Source organism: Dendronephthya gigantea, unplaced genomic scaffold (genome assembly GCF_004324835.1).
Source record: "Dendronephthya gigantea isolate DGI-Jeju-01 unplaced genomic scaffold, DenGig_1.0 000103F, whole genome shotgun sequence".
NCBI classification, from domain to species: Eukaryota; Metazoa; Cnidaria; class Anthozoa; order Malacalcyonacea; family Nephtheidae; genus Dendronephthya; species Dendronephthya gigantea.
Window position 1 is genome coordinate 344087 of NW_021163113.1, and position 27784 is coordinate 371870.

The window sequence follows — 27784 nt, forward strand, 5'->3', positions numbered from 1 at the left end:
AAATATACTAATTGAGAGGTAAACTTTTACTCTAATTTCACAATAAATTATACCATAAAAATTTTTTAGTATTCAAGGCATGAAAAATACATTGCTGTTGTACAGTATAGAAAATTTGAGAATTCTTTTAGTGGACACTCTGTGTCAGAAAGATGCAGTCATTCTTTTGCTGACAGATTAAGAAGATGTAGTCATCTTGCTTAATCAGTTGAAGCTGAAAGTTTTCTGATGATTATTACACAGCAAATTATATCTAAATGAGAGTAGCTTGAAAACTCCAATATATATATATAATTTACCATCAAGTACTGTTCAAGACATAAAAAATAATTGCTGTTGTACAGTATAAAAAGTGAGAATTCTTTTAGTGGACACTTGTGTTAGAAAGATGCAGTCATTCTTTGCTGACAGATAAGAAAGATGTAGTCATCTTTGCTTAATCAGTTGAAGCTGAAAGTTTTCTGATGATTATTACACAGCAAATTATATCTAAATGAGAGTAGCTTGAAAACTCCAATATATATATTATAATTTTACCATCAAGTACTGTTCAAGACATAAAAAATATATTGCTGTTGTACAGTATAGAAATTGTGAGAATTCCTTTAGTGGACACTCTTGTGTCAGAAAGATGCAGTCATCTTTTGCTGACAGATTAAGAAGATGTAGTCATCTTTGCTTAATCAGTTGAAGCTGAAAGTTTTCTGGTGATTATTACACAGCAAATTATATCTAAATGAAAAGTACCTAGAAAACTCCAATATATATTTTATAACTTTACCATCAACTACTGTTCAAGACATATAAAATATATTGCTGTTGTACAGTATAGAAATTGTGAGAATTCCTTTAGTGGACACTCCTGTGTCAGAAAGATGGGGTCATCTTTTGCTGACAGATTAAGAAGATGTAGTCATCTTTGCTTAATCAGTTGAAACTAAGAGTCGTATCACAACTATTGCACAGCATATCTGATCAAAGACAAACATTTATGTATAAAGTACATGTAACATATAATTTCGCACAGGGTGCACTAATTTATTAAATACTAATTATATTTGCCATCATATTCTCTTGTCCTTATAAATTAATGCTCTTTGTAAGTCTTATTCTGAACCAATTTGCAAAATTATTACAATCTTCAGGACTGATGCAATACAGTGTAAGTGATCTTATTTGTTGTTTCCTCTATCAAAGACCAGTTAATTTAATGTGATAGTTTATGGGTACTGTTATAATGCAATCAATTTATTGTGGATAATGTTTTGATAATGCAATAGTTATGTTTGCGAAACTGACCCTTGTCCTTTCCTTACACTGATCTTAGCCCTAACCATAACCCCCTCAACCTCCCAAATTTCTTTTCCCACCAATACAAATGAGCCTAAAAAATTTTAAATTCAAACAGCAGCTACTGTACTGGTCCTACTGATGTCCACTAAACTACAGTCTCATATACAGGTGATGCCAGTACATGAAAAAAGGGTATTTTTTGGCACCTCTCTTGGTTATAACAAAGTATACTGTTTAAATATATATATATATATATATATATATATATATATATATATATATATATATATAAACCTTTTATATATATAAACCTTTTATATATATAAACCTGTTAACCTTTTACTAGTGTTAAAGTGCATGTGTACGGCAAAACATTTTCAGATAAACTGTTTTCTGATTACAATGACAAGACATTGTGCGGTAGCGACTTTATACAAGACCCGAAAAATTTTTTGTCCTATACGTGATCAATAGAACTTGTTAAGGAAAAAGTGGCAAGGAAAAAAGTTCCCCCGCATGCAGCTACCGGACTTTATTGTATACAGACATTGGCCTTATTGTATGGCTGTTACAGTGGAATGACTAGGATTTTAGTAATAGCGAAAGCAGTACTGAGAAAATTGCTTTGACAGGGTAAGATATTTGACTCCCTTTCTCTATGCGTTGATACTTGTTCCGCACTGCCTTATAGCTTCACGCAGCGAGCATTTTTAAATTAATAACTTGTTAATAACAGAATTTCAACCGAGTACCTACTGCGAGTAATGAAACTAATAGTGGATTGATGACAGTTTTTGCAATTATATTTAATGAGATAATGCGCTCTGGTTTCCTGACTTTTGCGGATTCAATCCGCAAAAGTTGCTTTTTCCAGGCCGTGCGGGTCGTCATGAGTTATGATTTTCTCATATTTCTCTTTATTGCATAATAGTTTTACATTACAGCGTAGGTCGCTATGGTCTGTGCGTAAAGTATCCAAACAACGTGAAAATGGGGCATCCCTATATGCATGTCTGTGTTTTTTTAGCAAGACAGCTACTAATTTTTTAAGTCGTTCTTGTCAGACTCTGCCGGCAGTCAGAACGCAACAAAAAAGGATAGAATGGGAACGTACCAGCCAATAATTCGTCATCAGAAGTGGTCTGGATTGTTCTACCGTGATAAACTGTTAGAACACACAAAAGGCCCTATATTCATTCTGCGTATAACGCCTATGCCTTCCATGTTTGTTCATTTTTGGCAAAACTTTATTTTGGTGCATTAAATTCCTAAAATTTTATCATGGAATTTCCGTGCAACCGTATAATTATATTCGATCTTGAGAATAAACGGACACTCAAGTAGCCCAGTTTGTTCTTTGTGCCCTTTGAGCACGGTAAAGAAGCTCTTAGCTATAACCGTTTGCGAATTCGGCGAATTAAGCCTTCTGCAATTAACCCAGAGGTATTAGATGAGCTAAACAACTTGCGAGGCTCTTAAGTCAGCAAGTTTCTCTCGTGCGCGGATGGTTTTCTGTTTAAACAAACTGCTCGCAAGGTCTTACCTCAGCTGATTTGTTACCTCTTGCATTTGTGCGCTGGGCTTTAGAATTTCAGACACCTTGCGCGCAACTTGGTTAAAGCCATATTATATATATTTTTATAATTACGCTATTATTCGACGAGATCTTCAAATACTAGGCTTTAAGTTTTACATCTCTGGAAAAAACATAATGATTTAGATCAAACACACCATTTATTTTTTACCCATAATGAACCATACATAATGTATACATTTATAAAGTAGCATGCACATAATTATAACTAAAAGCTGTTTTATCTTAAAGCTTGTATGTGAATTGTACGTATACACTCGTACTGCACGAAAACGAAAAAATCTCTACAATCTCTCAAACCCCATTATTGTCTGTCACTATGTAATATAAAATACTGATAATGTAATATACGAGAACAAGGAATCAAAAGTTCAAAGCGACGTTGTGTAGTAAACTGTGCTACGCATCTAAAGTGGACAATGTCCTTCACCAGACAAGAGACTGCCATCTTGACAGCATATCATTCTAACGGGATCGTAGTATTTCGTTCCACAACACCTGTGAGCACGTTTCTCAGGATGAGCCTTCCCACAACAGCAAACATTCTTGGCTGAGTCGTAGGGTTTTGTGCCGCAGAAATTTCCTTAAATATATAAGCGTGCAACATAATGAGATGATTGGCCTAAATCTACTCACGCGATTGGTCAAAATCAATCACGTGGTTCCTTGTTGCCTGGCGACAGATCATGGGAATCATAATTTATTCGTAATAACCCATGAAAATCGTAGTTTGTTCGTAATAACCCATGATATCATGGTTTATTCAAAAATGACAGCCTGAAACGAAGCTTAGATCTTCAATGCAGCAATCACAACAGTCTCTAACCCTTAAATAACCAATTAATCGCCGCTTTGAGGCTTTGAGCAAGAGATTTAGAACAACTTGATTTAGTGTCAAATTAGCGTATTTTTGACTCGAGATTTTTTAGACAAAGTCTCTCACAACAATATTGATTTTTTTCACGAATTATCCCCAAAATGTATTACGTAGCGGATATATTATACATGTTAAGGAGTATAATTATAGAAGTGGTGTAACCCGACACAATATTTGCATTTCTGTTCCGGAAAACAATATAGTCAGTGAAAAAGTTTGGCGGAAAATCAATAGATATTAATTCAAGTTCTCTTTAAGTTCCCACAAAGAGATTTTACTGTTTATTATATTCATTTTGAAATCAATGTTGTTTCTTGCAATTGGTTAAAAATAGTGTGATTAATCGCAGCGGGAGTGCGACTTGTAAACACACGTTTGATTTCACACCAAAATTGCACTCTACTCAGTGCAATTACCATTATTTATAGAAATATTTTACTGTAGCCATTGTCCTACCTGTCACAATGATATTCACAACACATTCCATGTAAAAGGTTTGAAATTCTGTGCTGTGTTTGTACTTGTAAACGAGTTTGTGTCTACCGACTGAGAAATCTCCGCTCGTAGTGCTTGGGTTTCCTGCATCGGCCGTAGTTGGGCAACCAGGCTTAGGTTCCAACCAACTGACAGAGACTTTTGTCTTCCTGGGTTGAAGTTCAGCTTTTATCGTCTGTGTGCTTGGACATTCGCATGCTTAAATATCAAAATATTCATATTACATCAAAACGCCCATGTTCTTTGACAATTTATTATGAAAGGGAGAATAAAGTATTTATTTAATTGGGTCCTTTGATAAGCATCGATAGCATGCCTTTGTCATTTTTTAAGCAGAGAACGAAACTCCTATATGGGTCGCTGATTCGGTTCCCAGAGGACCTGAGCTCCACTTTTCGCAGTTTATCGCGTTACCAATTTTTGCGGATATTTTCTATAACTAATTATGGTTTATTTAGTTAAATTATTCGTTCTTAGAAGATATACGCCTTAACCCTGTGTTTTTCTTACTAAGTTTGGACCAATATTTTTATAATTTCAAACAGTTTTATGTACAATATCTATAAAAACTTACCACCAACGTTGACAGTAAATAGGCAATCTTGGCTGGTCCGCTTTTTATCACTATCATCGTACGCAAAAGTGTATACAATTGTGTGCTCGCCGTGACCAAACTTCTGTGGATTTTGTGTGTTAGAAGGATACACGGTCATCTCAGGTGTAACAGGCTTGTCGCACTTTAGTTCAGGTTCCAACCATGACAAAAATATTGTATTTTCACCCGGCTTGGTGTACTGTTCCGTTGAAATATCACCATCGCAAGCACACTGCACTAAAAAAGAGAAAGTCATATCGATGAAAATCTACGAGGTGTTCCAAAACATGCCGACTACATGTTGTGGAGTTGAATATTTAAATATTGTTGTCCATATTTGTAAAGTGTAAAATTAATATTGTAAATGAAATTATTCACGGCACAAAAATTTTTTCTTTTTTTCATGCATAAAAATGTTTACGTCGAACATTTATACACATGCATGCATGTTGGTTTCACGAAAGTGCTTAGGCATTCAAACTCTTTAACTATTACATTGTTACAGGTAATTTCAAAAGTTTTGGGGTTCTCGGGACACCCTGCAGTGTTAACCAACACATGGAACACGCGTGTTTAATATTTAGCAAATTCAGCTTTGTTAAAGAACACGCGATATGTTAGTCAAATGAGAATTAAGATTTTTACCAGGTTCGATTCCACATGACTCATCAACGATATTTTCGAGAAATTTGTGCATATCCTTAAACGTTGCTTTAAACATATTGTTTGACCACGAGTCAATATTTTTCAGCAATTCGGGATTTCCTTTAGCATCTCCAACTGCCAAGGCAAAGATAGACACGTTCCTTGCCATTAGCTCTCCCGAGTATCTATTCGCCATGTCATATTGTTCTTCAATCATGTAATTCTTCTGTGCTCTCGGTTCGCCATCGGTGATTAACAAAATAACGTCTTTTATATCTGGGCGATGATTAAATGGATTTCTTGAATGGAATTCCTTTAAAATATCAAACGGAAATATTTATCAAGCAAGTTGATATATCAAAATACATGACTGACTGACTAGCTGCGCGTTTTGCGGAGTACAAAAAGTGCACTGATGTATATGCCACTGAACGAGAATTTGATATATTACCCTTACGAAAAAAACACATGCAAACCATATGTGTTTCTCATGTGATCATATGTGATTCACATGTGACTATTCGTGGTTATAATATGGAGTCTACATGTGAACCATTTGCTATTTTCACATGTGGTTTTTTCGTAAGGGTAAGTTCATTCTTCATTATTATTGGTATTAATAAAATAGATATTGCGATCAGGGGCTACATTGTATCACTTAAATCATAGTTGTTTACAAGATTGGATCGTGTTCTTCTATTTTTGATCGTGCATTTTTAGCCGTACATAGTGAGAATAAAGTTCAAAAAGTAGACTTCATTTCGGTGAGATTAAAGTTTCCTATTGCATGAGGCATTCAGTTACGTGAAAAGATTATTGCATGTAAGCCAACATTGGTGTCACAATTAGAAGATCAAATATGTTTTAAGGGTCTTTATTTCAATCGAAAATCGTTAGATTTCAAACCAAGGTTTTCATCTTGTGATTCGAAATAGGTGTGCCAGCAGAACTTAAACTTATGGCTTTGGGTTTCCGGTAAAATGTTCAGCCGAACCGCAAATGTGTCAGCACAATTCTCTTTCGAAGACCTGTGCTGGACAAATTTGTTCACCTCTTTCTGGTTTTGACGTTTACGTGCGTCAAGCACGAAGTATTATCACTTTCTCTATAAACAAGTTACTGACACATAAGTCTAACGACCGGTCCACTTACATCACTGGCAAGCTTGAATGCTTTACCCGTGTAGGTATATTCACCCTTTAACTCTTTATCATAGTCTAACTTATCCAACCAAGACTGCAAATCTTCCTGCTCCGTTTTCGATCCAATCTCCAACAAAGGATAAGTCCTCTTCTCATTGGCGAAAGTGATAAAACCAATATGAGTGCCATCTTTTCCCACATCAAGTTTCGGATCTGCGACTAAGCTCTTTATGAAAGGCCGCACTTTATCCTTGAAATTGCCAATGCCAACAGATTGGGAATTATCCCAAATCACGAGTATGTCTCTTATGCATTCTAAAGTCCAAATACAAATTTTAAAAATTCCATTTTCTCCATCAAAAATTTCAGTTAAGTGGGTACAGTTCCCTTGTCGACTAATACGCGGGGAAATATTTTGTAATTATTTTTACCTTTTTCTCATAGACAAGTCGATGGGCATTATTAGCCACCCTCTTTCTGTTCATTAATACTAACTGATTTTCTAAATAGTTCTATAAATAACGTCTAACAATTTCTAATCTGTAAGCTTCAAAGTATTTTAAACGGGCAGATCGTGAGAATGCAGTTTAACCGACAAGGACATAGCCTATTATAAAATTCCCTCACAAGTTCAAAAAGGGTTTTGAATATGTCAATTTAAAAAACGGATGACACTTCAACAAAGCTTGACTAAAATCTCTACGTAAATATTTGCAAAAGGATGAAGTTTGAATTAGCTGCGATAATCCATAAACAACCTTTTTAATGCAGGAAAACCAACGGGTGATATTTACCTCATTTTCATGACTGAAATAATTTTTAAATAATAATAATACTAGCTACCCAACGACTCACATTTCCTACGTGACATATGATTTCATGGGCCTGCATAGCTCAGGAAATTACTTGCCTGGTTTAAAATGGTGAGGATGACTGCATGCATACACTCCCTTACGAAAAAAACACATGCAAACCACATGTGTTTCACATGTGTTTCACATGTGATCACATGTGCTTCACATGTGATCACATGTGCTTCACATGTGATCACATGTGATTATATGTGGTTCACATGTGGTTTTATGGAGGGTACATGTGAACCACATGTGCTTCACATGTGATCACATGTGCTTCACATGTGATCACATGTGCTTCACATGTGATCACATGTGATTATATGTGGTTCACATGTGGTTTTATGGAGGGTACATGTGAACCACATGTGCTTCACATGTGATCACATGTGCTTCACATGTGATCACATGTGATCACATGTGATCACATGTGATTATATGTAGTTCACATGTGGTTATATGGAGGGTACATGTGAACCACATGTGATGTACATGTGGTTAATTGATACACATGAGGTTCACATGTGAAAACATTCTATGAGGGCACATGTGAACACATGTGATGCAGATGTGGTTATATGAGATACACATGTGGTTCACATGAGAAATGTCTCTACAAACAAGTGGTTCATATGTGATCACATGTGGTTTATATGCGATCACACAAGGCTTACATGTGAAAATGTATAAACCTATGTGAACGAAATGTGGTTGACATGAAAATGTATTTCAAACTAATAATGAATCAGCAAACTTCTGTAATGTGAATGCATACATATACCACATACCTATTCCCCAAATACACGTGCATAATCATCTAAATAATAGTTACTGCTTTGCTCAGTTTAAGTAACACTGTATATTTAAGTTGTCTTCTTATTTACAATTAATCTCTATCTAACATATTTGGTAATCTACAAATAAAGTTATTTACATCAAAACACTGCTGATTAAGACAATCCAGAAGATGTCTTGTGGATATTCATTGGATTGTCTATATATGCCGGGTTATTTAAATTATATCAAAATTCTGCTGCTTATTAAATGCTATAGTTTACAATAAAACAATAAGATAACTCAGCCTCGTTGGCTATGAGCGAATAGTAAACTCAGCCTCGTTGTAATAATACATTCGTCCTAATATTTATAAATCTGAGGCCAATCTCCGACCGGTGTAATAACCCCAACGACCGACAAGTGTGACGCCACATTAGGCGAAAACCCTGGGAACGAGGTTGCGCATTCGTTTCAAAATTCAAATTTTTTACAACGACATTCTTGGCTGTTCTACGAGGAGATTGCAATTTTATTTGATAAAAGACATAAAAGGATAATCTTTGTCACTCTCCTAATACGATTGGAAATGAAATAGGTGCTGGTTCACTGGATTGAGTCAAATAAGACAAGCATCTTAAAGAAAGAATATATTATTTAAAGACAAAAGTGTGCATGCTAAAACATCCCGAGAAGGATCGCATGGTTTTGTTTGGATACTCAAAGATGAATTCCCCAAAGACGGCATGGAAATCGTATTTTGAAACGTTTTGGCAGAAAGTGGTAAGCATCTCAGTGACACTTAAATAATAATATAAATATAATTTAACCTAGGTCCGCATCGAATTGTATTATTGTAATCAGAAGATTGTTTATTCAACTTTATCAATCATCATTCATCTTCGTATAAATACTTCGCTCATACACACTAGTGATAGCCGGGAAATATCCTCAATAGCGGTGTAATAATGTTTTAGCAAAGAAAGAAGCAGAACATAGTGACATTATATGCGCTAGAAATATATTGTTTATAGTTTTTTCTAGATCAACATGTCCTTCCAACTGAGACTGGGATATATAGTCGTGTGGAATGTTATCTTCCAAACATGTGCACATCTCGCTCGCTCATACTTAGTTGTGTATAGCAATAAAATATTTGTGTATATATAAATTTTCTAAAGCGAGTATTTGTGTTTTTTCACAGATAGCAAGAATGAGTTACTAATGAAAACTTAGCTTGAATTGAGCAGTTGGAGGATAACAGTGATAATAACAGTGATGATAATAAAGCCAAGAAGAGGCGATTAGATGTGACCAGTGCTGACAATAAGAAACCAAAGAAGAATATAAAGGTTTGAAACATATTACCATTTGATATATACCGGTACACAATATGGTCTAAATTAGGGAATACCCCTTGCACCTTAACTTAATTCAATAACCTTTGGAGTCTTATAAACAGTAGCAATATTCTGTATACAGTATAGCAGAATTTTGTTTTTCTAAACACCTAATTTAGAAGAAATTAATGTATTTTTACATATGATATTTCAAATATTTTGTATGTTTTGGCTGGGTCTAAAAGCCTCACAGTATCAGATTGGTACTACCAACTGAGCAACATGGCCAGATGGATTTAAGACTTTAAAGAGGCAGTTTTAGCAGCACTTGCTGCAACCAAGAAACACCATCAAAGTTCCACCATCTTTTCCTAAGATTCAAGCCTCTTTCTTGCCTCAGCCATTCCTTCCCTTAGCCATTCCCTAGGTCTGCACAACCTTATTCACTGTTGACCATGAACAACAGCAGTTTCTCAGAAGAATGGATTGTTATTTTGTTAATGTTTTTGTATACAGTAGATAACATTCTCACTTTCCATTTAATGTTTTATTTTGTAGGCAATGAAATTATATTTGACTTTAAATTATTTATTGCGATGAACTGCAATTGCTATTAATTAACAATCCTGTTTATATTTTTTCCAGCTTTTGTCATCATGAAATTTCCTCAAGCAAATAATACAATTTTAAAAGCTGTTATGACACAAGAGTGCAAAGAATTTAGGCTGTCAATGGAAAACCGAAGAAAGAATCAGGAAGATCTTAGCAACAATTAAGGACAGTAGGATGACTAAATAAATTATAGTATTATAATTCATTTTTTTATATTTACAGATGTATCTTTTACTCTTTAACATAGTCAAATGTTTCACTTCATTTTGTAATATGGTTTTCAATATATGTGCATTAATTTACTTCACCTGGTAATACTGTGTCTGAGTGATTTAATGATAATTAAAGGTGTCATGCAGTAGTTTGTGTGGATCACATGTGAACCACATGTGAACGTCAAAACAGACTAACATGTGAACCACATGTGGTTGTTCCAGATCCACATGTACTGAACCACATGTGACTCACATGTGATACTACCACATGTGATACTACCACATGTGAACCACATGTGATACCACCACATGTGAACCACATGTGATATAATGGTTCCAATTTCACATGTGAGTCACATGTGATTCCACATGTGGTTTTCGCATGTGTTTTTTTCGTAAGGGCTTCTAGTCCAATTGCATGTGGATATACCGCTGTTTTTTTCAAATCAGTTTTCATCCACGGCATATACTATTTCATATGCCGTACTTCCTCAGTCGCACTCTTTTATAATATGCATCATTGCTACCATCATAAGTTGTTCAATACCAGAACTTACCTGCTCTATTGGTGGTGGATACAGACGGACGTCCGCGACGCCAAAGACGAGAATCTAAAATTTAGGCAAAAATGAGCTTAAACGCAACTTGATGAAATATCGCACGCAGTATGGTGTCATTCATCGATGCAGTATGGCGTATTTAGGTAAGAACAAATAGCAAATAAATTTATTCACAATTCCATCCAGTTGATGAATGAAATGTAGATGTGAATATGGCATTAAACTTTGCCACATGAAGCTCTGAGCTCAAAACAAGAGGTTATCAATCACCTTCCTAACTTGGGTAAACACAATTTAAACAAATAAATCAAGTATAAAATCTTATATGTTTTCATGAAATTTGTCATGAACCATGCAGGGATAAAGAGACAACCAAGCAATATTACGTAGTTTACTTCAAGTAAATACTTTTAAAATTGCTTAAAAAGTATTGGTAATGCTATTTGCATATGCCTACTAATTTTTTAGACATGCGACCCTGGTTGAAAATCAGCCTTCCGCATAACAGAGGTTTCTTTTGGAGCAGGCTAAACATATTACAAACTATACCTAGGTCTGCATGCATATACCACTCTATATAATCCCACATTTCGTCGCATAATTAATTTATTGAAAATGGTCAGTATTGACTAGGTAGCTTTATAGCTAAGGTTGAGTACGAAATTTGAGTACCTTTCGTTAGGGTAAAAGTCTAAAATAAATTAATTGGGATAGTACATGTTACATGAGAATAATATGATATCACTTACCCTCAATTTCGTCAAATAAACTGGAAGCCCAACCTTTTTGAACAAACAAAGTTAATAGAAACAACCACTGTGGCTTCATCTTCAAGGTTTCGGTCAATTCAAGTCTTTTTTCTTTAGTCTTCAAGGATAACTCTTCTCTAAGCGCTTCTCTTGTTGAATGGCAAGAAGCTCCAGCCCTAGCTGCTTTTATATAGAATCTGTAAACTTCAAAACGAATTAAAGATGATTGAAAGACGGTTAGAAATTTTTAAAAATGATTTTTCCGTTGACACGCCGAAACGTGCGCTGTGGTTTCGCATTTGACGAAGCGGTAAAGCCACTTGATCAGAGGCGTGACTATAGAGCGGCATCAGTGAACTCTATGCAACGATAAATCCTGACAAACGTCCGCCCTATGTTAGCTTGAAGCCAAAATATTTTTTTGAGTTTTGAGACGAAATACTTGATGCTAGACGTTAGAAGAATTGGATTAAAGAATAATTAAAGCTATTGAAAAGTTACACTTTGGTGTGGAAATTTAAAGACTAAGACTAAAACTACACAAAGCAAATGTTTTAAAAAATCCAATTACCAACCGGCAAAAAACTGGGAAGTTTTCAAATAGTTTTTAGATATTTCGCTTTAAGCTAAAATCTCGAAATTTCTACACCAAATATAACATTTTAATGTCTTCAATTTCATATACAGCTCAACATTTGGCGTTTTTCAGCTCAAAGCTGAAAAAGGAAACAGCACTGGCTTCAATCCCCCCCCCCCCTCCGAGTTATGGTTCCAATTCGTTGACAGTTCAATGGTAGGCATCATGATATTTTTCTCACAGTCAAAGCGGATGTTCTCTTACGAGAACATTGCAATACTGCAATTTTGATTAGCAAGTCGTTTTAAATAGTAGCAACCGTAGCCAGCGATTGCGCGCTTTCAAATCTAGGATATAAGTAGCAAAACATAGCACATCAACTTGAAAGTGCAGACTGATTGTGTAGAATAACACATATCTACCTTCCTGAGTCCAGAAACGACCCTGCCTGTTAAATAAGGATCGAAACCACGACCTATTTCTACACCTGCAGTTGTCGAATTTGCTGAATATATTAAAACAAGAAAACCGAGAAGTTATGCTTCAGACTCATCGATAAACAGTCATTTATCGAACATGAAATCTGTCCTACAAATAACGTTCCGGCAAGGTCAACTACTGGCGATATTTTAATATTATATCAATACTGATTACTGATCATTTGCAATGCGAGCGACAGTTGCTAATTGCTCAGATAAACTTGCCAATTGAACTTGCGACATTGCATCACAATATTTTGGCAATCCTAAGAGTTTAATTTCGAATTGACCCGGTTACCTCAAGCTTCACTCCTTGTTCAACGTTTTTCATAAAGAAGGACAATTCAATTTCATACAGATAAATTTAACATTTAAACTCTATTCTATAGTTTTGACGCATAATTACATCGTAAAAATGCACTTTACGTACGTCCTCTAAAAGATGAGTTTTTAGTGCTTGCATGTTGAAGTATTATTTTTTAAGTTTCAAAAAACTGCGTGTTCACTTGCGTGAATAAACTGGGCATCACCCCAAGATTTGGCTTCAAATATCCGGCCGGAGATTACCTTCCTGTTCTTTTGAGATTAATGGATTTTACAATGCAAACTATAACGATATTAAGAAAATAATGTTTTAAAGTTACTCCCTGGAGTTTTGTAAAAATTCTAGATAGCAGATTTGTTGTACCGAATTAAACAATATTGTGGACTAAAGTTCAATAATACTTTTTATTATATTGTACAGTACGTTAGAGATGAGAAACTGTTGACGGATTAACTATGAAAGCCGTTGCTATGGAAACAGTGGGTTTTCAGCATGGCCGCCAATTATAATTTTATTGAGATCATTTCGTGAATTCTTCAGTGAATTCTCTTTTTTTCTCCGAATGCTTTGCAAGTCATATAGTAAACGACCGGACAATTTCAAAAAAAGTTATCGATAGATTTTTTTTTATTTGCGTAAAACCACATTTTCACACTTTATCAGTTCTTTTGTTTGTCGATAACTTTTCTTAAAATTGTCCTGTCAATTACTAACCATCTGGTATAACGTTCAGTGGAAAAAAAAGATATTTGACCGAGGAGTTTGTGAAATAATTGTAATTTAATGATAATTGGTGGGCAAATTGAAACGTAATTGACAATAGACAATAGATTACAGTTATAGCTCCCTGCTTGTGGAGGATCGTGGGCTCGGGGAAGAGATTGTACTAGCAAGAGAAAGCAAAAGTTTTTGAGCACGTTTTCTGGCTTGAAATGCTTCCACATAATCCTCAAAACGAAAGCCTGAACAGCACGTATGTAACAGTAGACTAGCAATATTATTAATGACGTGTTAAAGAAATTTACATTGAAGAAGCAATATCAGAACAATCAAACTAAATGCATCTTGTAGCGATATTAAGGCCGTCTTCCACTTCAACCGTATCGTAGCGAAACGTAGCGAATATCATTGTTTTATACGATTGAAGTGGAAAACAGGCCTTAGTGACAATGCGAAAGTATTTTGCGTAAGCTCTCATGGACTTATCCAAACGTATGACGTATGGCAATATCAGAGATAGGGAACAAAAACATCGCATTTTGGTCGCGTCTAATGCAATTTTGCAACTTCAATTTGCATGTTCATGTTATGAGTCATGTTTCATATTGAAATATCTTTAACGAAGACACTTAATGCACGTGCTCAGTTACTCAGTAGGAATAAACTTATGCGAGTATTAAATTTGAATTAAACTCGATATCAGGGAAATGCACTCAAGTTCACAGTAAAAGCTGAAACCTATAATTTTTTAACTAATCAAGATTTACTAATCAGGAAAAATGCTTATTTTCCTTCCTATAAATGGGCCGCGCCATTGTCCTATTATATAGAGAGACCTTACGATTTAAACGCCAACTGCAAGTAACGCCAATTTTACTGTACTGAGATCGTGTGAACAGCTCCTTAAAGACTGCGACGTTCTGCATAAAACGACAAATCACACCTCGTGATGTCCCTCTGAAATACGTTGACGTTTCGAGAGGACCTCAAGTGTTCAGTCTACCTACGTCCGAGGGTAGCGCTAGACAGGCGTATATAACAAAGTCTGTCAGGAAACTTAATAAATTGGTGTTAAGTCGGTCTATTTGCGCTGGACTGTTGGGCAATTTTTTGCTGAGATCAGTTATTGGTACCATCTGAGAAATCTTGCGGCAATAGTTCCAAAGCATTTATAAATAATGTAATTTGATAGAATCTGATGAGAATCACTTGCTCTGAGGGGCGGATCTAGATTTTCTATGCATGCTAGTCAAAATTTTCCCATGTCAATACTAGGGAGTATGAAGAATTTTTGCGCCGCCCTCCCGCCTTTAAATTTATGAGTATTGTTGCGGTGTCTCGAAAATTGAATGTTTAATAAAAAGGGACATTTTGTGAATATAAATTGCTTTGTTTTCACAACAATCCTTGTCAAGTGTCAACTGTAGAAATTTCCCCCTTCCCACAGACTTGTCAAGAAATTTTCAACATATATTGTCGATTGTCATGTGAAATTTTACGGCATACTTTATCATGCTGAACTTGGTGAAAGCAAAATTGCATCATAGCTGAAACACGCGGTCCACATTACAAGCATTAATATATATACTTAGTTGACTCGACATAATGTCTATTATTTCTATGGTGTATAATACTCAGACATAACATGATTTTACATTTTACAAATATATAAAACTTTCTAAATCTATTACACTGTTAAATAGTACAGAAATATTGTACAGCAGCTCACGCTCAGCCAATACGAATAAACAATATGAAATGAGAATACGAACGGCTCGAAATTCTAAATAATTTTGACCGTTTTGACCGACGGCGGGCGAATGTAAATAAATGCTATTATCATTCAAGTTATTGTTTTCTCAATTTTGATTGGTTAATTTACCTGCACGATCTTCGCCGTCAGATCGCAAAACAACGTCAAGCTAGGAGGAACTCGTTGCCTCTACGAACTTGTTGAGATCGAGCATGAGTGAAGAGCAGATTCGAGCAAATGACCTCGCCCAGTTGAAAGGATTCTCAGCTTGGCTAACAGCTCTGCCATGCACTTGATGAGAGTTACATCCTGACCAAGCGTGAGTTCTTTGATGCAATCTACAAGCGTTGTCGATGGCCTTTTAGACGCCTTCCATCTTTCTGTGCCTGTGGAAAAGGTGGATCATGGCCTGTCGTGCCTGAAAGTCATCATCTGTCGAAGACATGATGAGATTCGTGATATACTTGCTGCTGCTATCGATGACCTGGCTTACCACGTTTCAATTGAACCTGCTTTTGCTCCTTTGACAGGTTCTTCCATCCAGTGCTAATTTAGCCGATGACGCCAGAGTGGACATTGCTGCGAGAGGTATTTGGCAGAGATGTGAAAAGGCATCGACGCCAGGTAATTACCATCGGCATTATGTCAGCTGCCTCTGTAGCTCAGTGCAAAGAGAATTGCACCGGCATCGATCGCAAAAGCGTATAATTGACTCCTTTTTTTAACTGTTCTTGAATTTGAAGTGTGTATAATTCCACTCGAAATTAAGACCCTTTAATTAAACCACTAGAATTTATCTGCATTGAGTGAAGAGCCAAAAATCATAATTAGTTTTAATGCATGATCGATTATTAATTATAGTTATATTAAAATAATTGATTTAATTATGAGCATTTTTTCATTTACTGCAGTTGAATAACTGCGTAAAGATAATAGTCTCATTATGCATGCTTTTGTTAAAAACGTTGCTCAGCTAGAAATACTACTCTGAGCATGCACATTGGCTTCAATTTTGTAAACAATGGCGACTGGCTTTGCTAAATTTTCAGACGAAGAGAAAAGAGAAAAAACGATCTAGTGAGCTCAAAAGAAACTTTGCCAATGTCCTTCGCAAGTTTTATGGTGAAGCAAGAAAGAAAGACAGCGAACTTTACTGTAAATCTTCATGATCGGAATTCGCTTTAGTTACAATGTGATAATAATGATATTAATGATAAAACGAAGCTTGATAAGTGAATGATAAAACAATTATTGAACTCGGTTCTCGCAAAATATCGTCTGCTTGCCACCGACAAATCACGTTATTTTGCTTGACCTCGTCCAATATTCGATTATTATTATGTATTGTAGTAAATAAATAAAATAATAGTTGTCAGTTAAATCGCGTAATAAGGCAAAATTCAGTTATCTGCTAGCAGATGCTTTACACAAATACAATGCTTTAGATCAATCACAATTAATTTATTGTTTACCTATAATGGACCATACATAAAGTATACATTTATAAAGAAGCGCACATAATTGTTATAACTATAATAGCTGTTTTATGTCAAAGAATGCATGCGTATATTAGCTAAATACACGCGTACTGTACGAACTGAAAATCTTTACAAGGCGTTAGTCTGTCACTAGTCATACCAAAAGTGGACAATGTTCTTCAACAGACACGAGACTGTCATCTTGACAGCATATCATGCTACCAGTATCGTAGTATTTTGTGCCACAACACATGTGATCAGGTTTCTTAAGATAAGCCTCGCCACAACAGCAAATGTAAGTGGCTGGATCATAGGCAGTTCTGCCGCAATAATGTCCTAAAAATATAAACGTGAAAATTACTGAGATTTGTATAACTATTTAGCATGCACGTGAGTGTTTGTTTCCACTTCCATACTGCAGTACAAAACGTTTGGCGCAAAATCAATGGATATATCAATTCAAGTTCTTTTCAAGTCCCCCACACAGAGCTTGCACTCTTTATAGAAATATTATATGGCGTAGCCATTGTCCTATACCTGTCACAATAATGTTCACAACACATTCCATGTAAAAGGTTTGAAATTTGGTGCTGTGTTTGTACTTGTAAACGAGGTCGTGTCTACCGACCGAGAAATCTCCACTCGTAGTGTTTGGGTTGTCTGTATCACCTGTAGTTGGGCAACTAGGCTTAGGTTCCAACCAACTGACAGAGGCTTTTTTCTGCCCGGGTTGTACTTGAGCTTTTTCCGGCGGTGTGCTTGGACATTCGCATGCTAAAGAAAACAAAATATTCTTATTACATCAAAAGGTCTATGTTCCTTAACAATTTATTATTAAATAACCGAAAGTAAAGAGTATTTAGTAAAGTAACAAATGAGAAACCTTCCGTAAAAAAACGAAGAGTTTTCCTATGATAACCCAATAACTTAAAGGTTTTCAAATATTGGTACGACTTGAGATAGAATGTGTTTCTCATTCCCTTCCTCTCTGGTTATGCATGCTCTATAGCTGGAGATGATTTTGAGGTATTAAAATGGGGCTTTCATTTCGGGCAGAGCACATCATTTCCTCGCGATGACTTTTCCGCAAGTTTCCCGTTTTAGTCTTGAGATCTGTAATTTGGCTTTTCTGTTGCCTTTTTTGAGATTTGTAATTTGGCTTTCCTGTTAAATTGCCTAATGACATATCTGCAACTAATTCATCTGCATGGTTTATTTGTGAAAATATTCGTTCTTCAAATATTTACGCGTTATTCCTGCGTTTTTCTCATCATTTTAGGCCGATTTATATTACTATGATTTTAACTTGTTTTATGTGACAGTATACATTATAGCTATAAAAACTTACCACCAACATTGACTCTAAATAGACATTCCACGCTTTCCCACTTTTTATCATTATCTTTGTACTTAAAATTGAAAGTAATGTTCTGCTTTCCGCGGCCAAACCGATGTGGATTTTTAATGTTAGGTGGTCTCACGGTAGTCTCATTTTCAACTCTCTGGTCACACCTCAATCGAGGTTTATCCCATGGCAATAGTATTGTATCTTCACCCGGCCTGGTGTACTGCTCCGTTGAAATCTCACCTTCGCATGAACAACCCACTGACAAATCGAATTAAGATAATCACAATTTAGTATTAACCTATATAACGAAGGCGTATTGTGCGTTCTGCTAGACCACCTAGCTTATTATAATGATTGTCCACTAGCACTTAGTTAACTATAAAATACTATATTTAAAAATTCAACTCAAGTATAATTCAGTCTTTGTCTCGAGGCCGAAGGCCGGGGGACGTTTTTGAGACCGAGGGAAATATTTCCGACTAAACTGGTAAATAATAGATTTTTTTGTGGCGGTCCGAATTCATATTTTAGCGTTGGCTCTGTGCTTTTAAATCTCGCGCGGTCCGTACGGCCTCATACGTTCCGCTCGCGTAGCCAATCAGATTGCATGCAGGAAAGTCAAAACTATGAATTCGCGGACCGCAAGAAAAAAAAAACTGCTTTATGCAGTATGGTCATCAGACCATTGGCCGCCTTCGTCTAAAACATAACGGGGTCGTAAGAATACAAAAGAACACTGTGCGCAAAAGTTAAAAACATTACATGGCAAATAGGTTTGATTAAGGAATTAGGAGAGGTGGTCAACAAAATAATGATGTGATATTATTAAAAGTAAGTAAGGCTTTTTACCAGGATCGTTACATGACTCATTGACGATTCGTGTAAGAACTTTTTCCAATTCGTTAAACGCTGAAGTAAACATATGGTTCGACCAAGAAGCAATATTTTTCGCGAATTCGGGCTTATCCGCTTCTCTCCCCACTGCCAAAGCAACGATAGTCACGTTCCTTGCCATCAGCTCTGCCGAGTATTTATTGGCCATTTCATATTGTTCTCTAGTCCCAGCCTTCTTGTTTGCTCTCGGTTCTCCATCGGTGAATAACAAAGCAACGTCTTTTATATCTTTGCGATGATTTAGTGGACTTCGTAAACGAAACTCCTTTAATTAAAGATTTAGAAGGTAATTTCGGTTCTCCGTAACAACATATTGTACACTTAATGTATGCTCCCGAGGGAAATAGTGAGTTTTGTTTTCCCAAGAGTCTAAATGTTGAGAAACACTGAGACTCGAGGGAAAACAAAACTCGCTATTTCCCGAAGTAGTGTACATTAAGTGTTTTGTTATATTGGAACAGAAACATACATGTTACATGCACGACAATTTCATTTAAAAGAACACTTTACTTTGTTGTGACAAGAAGCAGGCAAAAAATTTTCCACTTGTTTCCCTCAAATTTCTCTCGTGTGCGGATAGTTTTTGGGCTGAGCTAACTGCATCGCGAGGTCATCAGCTCAGCTGATAGCTCTCGTGTGCGGCGGGCTATAGGGCCTGTTAACATGGAGCGAGATATCAAGGCTAGGCGAGGTGAAAACTGCATTGTAATGAAAGACTAATCAGGTTAAGCCTTTGATGTTATGCCCTTTTTACCTCGCCTAGCCGGGATAACTCGCTCCCTGTAAGAAGGCCCTTAAAAAGACGGGGAATACAATTTATCTTCGATGTTCGGTTTGAAGAAACTTCATTGAGCCAAAAAGGAGTTCACCTAATTAAACGTTGAAATTGGTCCTTAATTGCCCCCAACCTTCGGGACCGCATCTTTAGTTAATAGCATATAAACACTTGCTATAACACATTTAAGTCCATCAGTCCTGAAGTATATTAATGATGTTTTTAAGCGCGTTTTTAGGTTAATTGAATTCTACAGGTTCGGTTTTACTTACAGTACTTGCAAGTTCGAATGCTTTACCCGTGTAGGTATAGTCGCCAATCAAATCTCTTTCATAATTTAGCCCATTCAGCCAAGATAACAAATCTTTCTTGTCCGTTTTCGACCCAATCTTCAACAAATTCTCAGTCTTCTCCTCACTGGCGAAAGTTATAAAACCCATATGCGTGCCATCTTCTCCCACATTGAGTTTTTCATTTTGAATTAACTTTCTTAGGAAAGGCCGTACATTATCCAAGAAGTTATTGGTGCCAACAGATGCGGAATTATCCCAGATCACTAGCATGTCTCTTATGCATTCTGAAGTCAAAATATGGTCACAAGTTCATAAAGTAATGCAAGATATGTATCCATGTAAATCTAAGTCGTGTTATAACGAACATGAGGTAAATAGGAAAACAAAAGGTTAATGAGTTATGTATGAAAATTTATCCATGAGCGTAGAAGAAACGCTAGTATCGACTTATTTCTAGCCTTAAATTGATATATTCAACTATAAGAATTGGACATTATATCAAAATTTTCAGCTTTCTTGCAGTAAATTTAAATAACTTCATTTGAGTTCAGTATTACCGGCAACCGTGTCATTTGATGTGCGAGGAAAAATTTTCACCTGTTATTATTAACTGATAACAGACAAGTAGATGTGCATTATTAGCCATTATTTCCTGTACATTTACCATCTACCATTTTTGTTCAAAAAACCTGAGATCTCATTGATGAGCACTGGGTTTCTTATCATTAGTTCTCAAACACGCACATGCATGCATCCCCTTAAATTTTCCTGTGCAATTACTGCCAGTTCAGTAACAATTACTGATTATACATACCTTTTTTAGTTGAAGGGGTGGTGGGAACAGACGGAGTCCCTCGACGCCAGAGACGAGAATCTGTTTTAGGAGAGAAAGATCATAGAACATAGAACAACTGGATAAATATCGTAATTTGTTCTTCGTTAAGGTAAAGTGCATTCAGGTAAGTGCAAATTGCACATTTTTTTCTTTACCATGACATCCAGTTTATGAATGAAATATAAAATTGCAGATTTTCTACATACGAGGTGTTCCAATAAAGAAATGAAACCCGCATAAGTTAATTATATTTTCGCTATGATTATATTCATATTCACGTATTATTTTTTATTGTAGTTTAAAATTTTGCATGCTATGCCTCCGGGAGTCAAAATTTTTAAACTGGTGTAAAAATAATTACGACAATGAGAATATGATTATCGCGAATATAATGCATATAATTAATATACGCGGGCTCAGGTTTCACTGGGGCACCCAATAGTATATTCATGCGTCGAACTTTAGTACCAAAGATGGGAGCCCAAAACAAGCAGTGTTACTTGTTATCCATCATGCAGCTTCCCAAATTGGGAAAACACAATTTGAACAAATAAATCAAATATAAAATCTGCTGTGTTCATAATATTAGTCATGAACCAGGGCTTAAGAAATAAAGCAAGCACCATAACGTAGCTTGCTTGCTGAATAATATACTTAAAAATGGCTCTAAAATAATAAAGGCATGGTTATGTGCGTTCGTCCGGGCATAAGGGTGGAGAAGTATTCCATTATATAAACATATAAGCACCATTTTAGAGTTTTCTTTTAACAAAAAGAAATTCGTATTAGCAAAACATGCTTGCGAGCATGCATCTTCTCAAAATATCTTACGATTATACACTCAGACTTTCGGAATGACTGAAGCTTATATAGAGAATAATACATGGCTGCGAGGAAATATGGTATTTATTTCAAGTGTTGAGAATGATATCGAACGAGTGGGTGCAGCGAACGAATGAAATATCTTTCTCAACACGAGGAATAGATTCCATATTTCCAAGCATTCATGTATTATTCTGCATGCTTATTAAACCACCCTTGAACGCAGTTGATTACAGGGATTTCACAAAAAAAATGTTTGCTGTAGGCTATTTTACCCCTATTTATTGCAGTTAATAACACATGTGCGATTATCGTGTTTGATCCACTGATCTGGGATCAGGAAGGGGGATAAAAACTTAAAAAAACCCCAGTTTTTTATTATATAATGTGCGGATATCGGAGCTAGGGCTTTTGTACACTTGAGCAGTTATGTACTTCTGAGTTTGTATTTCATGCCAGCCTTAGATTACGTTGCGTCAAGGCCCTATATATGGTGACATATCATTCAATACTACATACCATCCAGTTCATCATATAGCCCCATAGCAAAACCATTGTGAACAAAATTGAGAAGTATCAGCCAAAGCTTCATCTTCAGTACGGATTCAAAATTTTAGAGAATCTTCTTTTGAAAGAGTTCTGTTCCTCGCTCTTCTTTGAATAGCACATTTCGTTAGCAGGCCAGCATATTTATACTCCTCTATGGCATCACAATCGACCGTTACTAAAATTTGAACCATATTTCGTATTGAAACCACACCCCATTATTGTGTGAAGCAGTCCACTTGCCCGATCCTTGTGGCTTCTCAAAGACAGTTAAGTATCGGATCGCGTCGTTGGATAAAAAGAATTGCAGCGGAAAAGCTACTCGAATTGTGTGTGAAAGATTATTGTACCTTTTTGGAAAAATCTACTAAAATAGTAGCGGCACAATTCTTGTATAAAGTTTCATCTTAATACCATGGCGACGTATCCTATATCCATGAATTTTGATTCCAGAATATTGTCAATTTTACAATACCTTTGTTATAAATAATTAAATATTTTCGCTCTCCGTGATATGAACTATGTTTGTATAAGTGTGAAGAGGGATCTAGAAGATTTGTAGTGATTTTATTTTAGAATGAAGATCCTTTCAAAACGTTCTAATTAAAGGGAAAGCACAATATGATGGCTTCAAATCCCTAAATGCATGGAGATTACATGAAGGTTTGCATGTTTTAAACCTGTGTCAGGGCCACCATCGCGTGCTGGGAATCATGATCGTATTGATTCATTCATTTCCCCTGAATGAATTACACGCATCGTGATTGTCCGTTGGTGTTGCTATAATTGACGCAAAGAAGAGGCATAAATGTGTCGTGGGAAAAATAAGCTAAATTTCACAGCAGTTATAAAATGATCTCAATTCTGTAAAATTATTTGGGAATTAAAGCAGTAAGTGAACGTGCACTTATTCATATTTTCAATAATATAATTTACTAAACAGAATCCTGTATTTCGGAGTTAACATTGATTCAGACGTAGGCGTAACTTTTTTTCTAATGCAATTTGAGAAGAGTTCGTTGATATATTAGCCTAATATTGAATAATTCAGGTTCTTTGATCGGTTGAGAAGGCACCCCAACTGTATATGCATGTGCCAAGGTTTCAACATTCAAGTTCAATAGGACGTGCGTTCTTTATATCATTCTTTTAAGGGTATTTCACTTGTAGTTATCGATTCATTTGAATTATTTCGACACGGTGTATGAAAGAGTGCGAAACATCCGGAAATGGCGCTTCTCAAACTTTGGTATTTCGGGCGATAGAATCAGTGATGAAGTGGTTCATGTTAGAACGCAAAACAACAAAGATTAGCATGAGAACTGTCGCTGGGAAAGTAGCTGCTCACGTCTTGTTCTAGTAGGGAGTTTATGATCTGCGCCGCGGTTATCTCGACGTCGCTAGTCAATTATTTTGCTAGAAATAGTCGAAATAGGCTTACGGGAATCAATTATGCTGTCAGGATCTTTGAAATTATACAAACGTTTCAATTGTGTGCCAAGAACCTCGGAAGTCTAGCTGATATTGCATTTCATATAAGCTGTAAAACAGGCTGTGAAAATGACTCATTTGGAGGCGTCGTAAGAATAACAACGCTGTCGTGGGATCAGAAATTATGTATACCTATATTGTCTCGCGTGTGATCGAGTTCTTTATTTTGCAAGCACGTCATCCAGCTGACCGCGCATAGGACGTGAATCGTAAGTTCCCTAGTATCAGTTAAGCCACGCAATAACTTACACAACAAACTTGACTTATATTCATTCGTACAATGACCCCTCCGTCATCAACCTCGTACCAAGGATCTCTTACCTTCAAGCTATTTGAGTTTTCGGCAAACCCTTGCATACTTGTTGCATCAATTTCGTTAAAAGTATTCGCGCAATAATGATGCTCAGTTAAAAATCGCTTTACTCGTGTTAACGAATTTTCGAGTACCCTAATTTCCTCTTATAGAGCAAGGTAAACATTCTCTTAGTGACGGTTCTTGTTATTGAAAAGTTGAGACGTTGAACATTATGCATGCTCTGGTAAAACGTCGCTGTTCTCACGCGCCAATTCTTGTACAATAGGGGGACCTTTGGGCGATGAATCCCAGTCAGTATTGTCCACAAACACAATATTTCTTAAAATGATATGATATCTGCGATGATTTCTGATTTGTGGTTCTTTAATACATTGCTATGAGCAGAACCGATGCGCTGTTAATTTCTCTTTAAGCACGATAAATGACCTACAACGACGGTTATCATTTCTCCCCATATCATTTATTCCCATGCTTCCTACATGATCGATCCTTTTAGCTTCGTTTGTGACGGTCAAGGATCGATCGTGTCGTTGAATAAATCAGTGACGCTCCGGCTCGTTCCCACAAAGGGAACGAATCTGTAAACGTTTGTGTATGAAAGATTGTTGCGCCGTTTTTTACTCACGGATACTCTGTAGGAGTATCAGGGAATAATTGCCAACGGTCTCGCATTCTTTAGTGCCATTAATTCGACCAACCTGCTTTGCGCGCTTAGTATTAAAAACTTATTTATCTGGTTAGTCTACTATAGCCCACAATTAATCGGCTATTCGTGCGTCCGTGATCATGAGCCGTCTCATTGAGACCTTTGATTTGAATAATCCTATAAAATATCTCTGAATTTTGCCTTTTTATCTATTTTACAATATCATCTAGTTCTCCCGGGAATGAACTATGCAGTGAACTCTGTCGGAATTTTGAAGCCAAGATGGCGGACACTGAAGCCTTTCTTGTAGGTATGATCCAGTCCTCCACGCCGAAATTTCGGAGGTAAAATGGTGGCAATTATGATTTTTCCTTTGAAATTTCCGCGCTAGAGGCTTGGATCATACCAACAAAAAAGGCTTCATGATCTGCCATCTTGGCTTTACTCATTAATGAGTAAAAACCAGAGAGTGAGCGTTAGTGCGTAGAGTGACCAGTCCGGCTTATTTGAGTTCACTGGGACTATATTATACTAATTGAATTTCTGCGAAGTATTTTCGTGGAAAGAAGTCCTTAATTGTGAACAGAGGGAAACATGCATGATCGTATTGATTCATTCATTTCCCCTGAATGAATTACATGCATCGTGGTTGTCCGTTGGTTTTGCTAATTGACGCAAAGAAGGGGCATAAATATGTCGTGGGAAAATAAACTGCGTGTCTTTATTTCAAATGTCGTAAAAAAGATTGCACGCTAGGCAACCTTTGAAAGGTGTTTGACTTGTGGTTATCGATCATGCGATTGATGTGAATATATTAATTATTTCGGCACGGTGTATTAAAGAGTGCGAAACACACGAAAATGGCGCTTCCCAAACTGAGATATTTCTGGTAATAAAATCGGTAATGAAGTGGTTCATGTTAGAACGCTAAACAACAAAGGTTAGCATCAGAACTAGCTAAGCAAGAAGCAATATATGTTAATGATGAATGTCGGTGATTTGCAGTTGGTATAGTTAAGTGGTTTATGTTAGAGAGCAATGAGGAAGGATATCTTGGAAACTTGTCGACGTTTTATAACAAGACGTGTGTCATAAGAAGCGAAGACCGTACATTAATGTAATGCTTCCCTTCTGCCTTCCCTGATTGTTTTAAAATGTTTACAGCAAAACATTTTGGTAAACTTCTTTAATTCCGTCAAGGCCATGAACAGAGAATTCGTGCAACTATATATGTTCAGTTATGGATCGTGTATATTCTGTCAACGTATTTTGAAGTAGTCTAGTTTGCTCTTAGACTGGACAGTGAACATGCTCTTAACAAACCGTTGGCATATTTTGATGAGTTAAGAAACCCAGACGTCTTGCATCACGCAAGCTTTGGCCATGCAACCCAAACGTCCCAAAACTTCAGATCTGCGGAGCTTGATCTCCAATTTCATAATTTGCATACAAGATATCCCGCCCTCGTCTAATAGTGTTCATCAAACGATAGGCTTAAAGTTTTGTTTTTTAATTTCAGTCGAATAAAAACGTAATGCTCTATTTCAAAGAATAACAAGACGTGTGTCATAAGAAGAGAAGGTCTGGATTGTTCTACCACAATACAAAAGACCGTACATTAATGTAATGCTTCTGCCTTCTCAGATTATTTTAAAATGCTTACAGCAAAACGTTTTGGTAAACTTCTTTAATTCCGTTAAGGCCATGCTCAGAGAATTCGTGCAACTATATGTTCAGTTATGGATCGTGTATATCATGTCAACGAATTATGTCAACGTATTTTGAAGTAGTCTAGTTTGCTCTTAGACTGGACAGTAAACATGCTCTTAACAAACCGTTGGCATATTTTGATGAGTTAAGAAACCCAGACGTCTTGCATCACGCGAGCTTTGGCCATGCAACCCAAACGTCCCAAAACTTCAGATCTGCGGAGCTTGTCAGCTTGATCTCCAATTTCATAATCTGCGTACAAGATATCCCGCTCTCGAAAGTAACGAGTAGGGAGTGTGCGATTCACTCGCGAGTAACGAGTAAAGAGTGTCTGAGTCACTCGCAAGTAAGGAGTAGCGATTTACAAATGATAATTTATACAATTACATACTAAGTATTTGCTCACACTCGCATATATATGTATATGATTGTGTTTACAAATTTTGGGTATTTCAATTCTTACCTTTACTTTTGTAACTGACAATAAAACGTCGTATTGAGCCGATACACAACCACGGGATAAACGAATCACCGCGCGGTTTTTAACATCATGATTAAAGTCCTTCTAAATACGTAAGTTATTACATTCCAGAGTTAGCAAATGGTTGATGTTCATTATAAACCTTCCATGAACCTGCTTAGTCAAGTTTATAATAATTTACACAGGAAGAAACCAAGATTTTACCAAACACAATATTTCACAAACTACATATATGTAGAGTTTGTAGATCAAAACAATATGTATAACGCGGGGGCGATCCCTACTATCAACGGGTCCTACTAAAAACCGCCCGAGACCGCCCGGGACCGCCCGAGACTATAGAAAAACCGCCCGAGACCGCCCGAGAGTAATCAGAGTATAGAAAAACCGCCCGAGACTTTAAAAAAGCGGCTGACAGAAATCTGAAGTTATTTTGTGTTTTTAAATTAAATATCAGTAAATATGAAATGTCCTAAGAACCCGTATGCTTAAACAAGAACATTTGACACTAACTAGCACAGATTAGCGGGCTGAATTGTAATTGTGCATG

At 36.3% G+C, this 27784-nt stretch overlaps 1 protein-coding gene and 1 long non-coding RNA gene across 3 annotated transcripts; one reads left to right on the forward strand and one right to left on the reverse strand.

The window, feature by feature from the left end:
• Positions 1–3023: 3023 nt before the first annotated feature.
• LOC114534576 lies at positions 3024–27475 on the reverse strand. Of its 2 annotated transcripts, XM_028556039.1 has the most exons (8): positions 27217–27475; positions 22564–27092; positions 21202–21261; positions 20367–20671; positions 19275–19584; positions 18426–18683; positions 17615–17851; positions 17087–17413 (listed from the first exon to the last, which is right to left on the reverse strand). In XM_028556039.1, the coding sequence occupies exons 2-8, from the start codon at positions 22634–22636 to the stop codon at positions 17232–17234; spliced, it is 1425 nt and encodes a 474-aa protein (XP_028411840.1). In that variant the 5' UTR covers positions 22637–27092; positions 27217–27475; the 3' UTR covers positions 17087–17231. The 2 variants fall into 2 exon arrangements, with proteins under 2 accessions (XP_028411841.1, XP_028411840.1); XM_028556040.1 differs by lacking the exons at positions 17087–17413; positions 17615–17851; positions 27217–27475 and adding exons at positions 3024–3470; positions 4221–4457 and having other exon boundaries at positions 22564–23196.
• On the forward strand, positions 8068–10825 carry LOC114534578. Its single transcript, XR_003688143.1, has 3 exons — positions 8068–9052; positions 9474–9621; positions 10255–10825. It is a non-coding gene; the product is annotated as an uncharacterized LOC114534578 (long non-coding RNA).
• Positions 27476–27784: the final 309 nt, after the last annotated feature.

What these genes read in the sequence shown, in the direction of transcription:
- LOC114534576 (XM_028556039.1), bottom strand. Translation starts at nt 22,636, where the DNA reads ATGAAGCTTTGGCTGATACTTCTCAATTTTGTTCACAATGGTTTTGCT. An exon ending in CACCCCTTCAACTAAAAAAG is followed by an intron (nt 20,672 to 21,201) that starts GTATGTATAATC and finishes TTTTGACTTCAG; the next exon opens with AATGCATAAGAGACATGCTA. An exon ending in ATTTAGAGTCAATGTTGGTG is followed by an intron (nt 17,852 to 18,425) that starts GTAAGTTTTTAT and finishes TGTTTTCTTTAG; the next exon opens with CATGCGAATGTCCAAGCACA.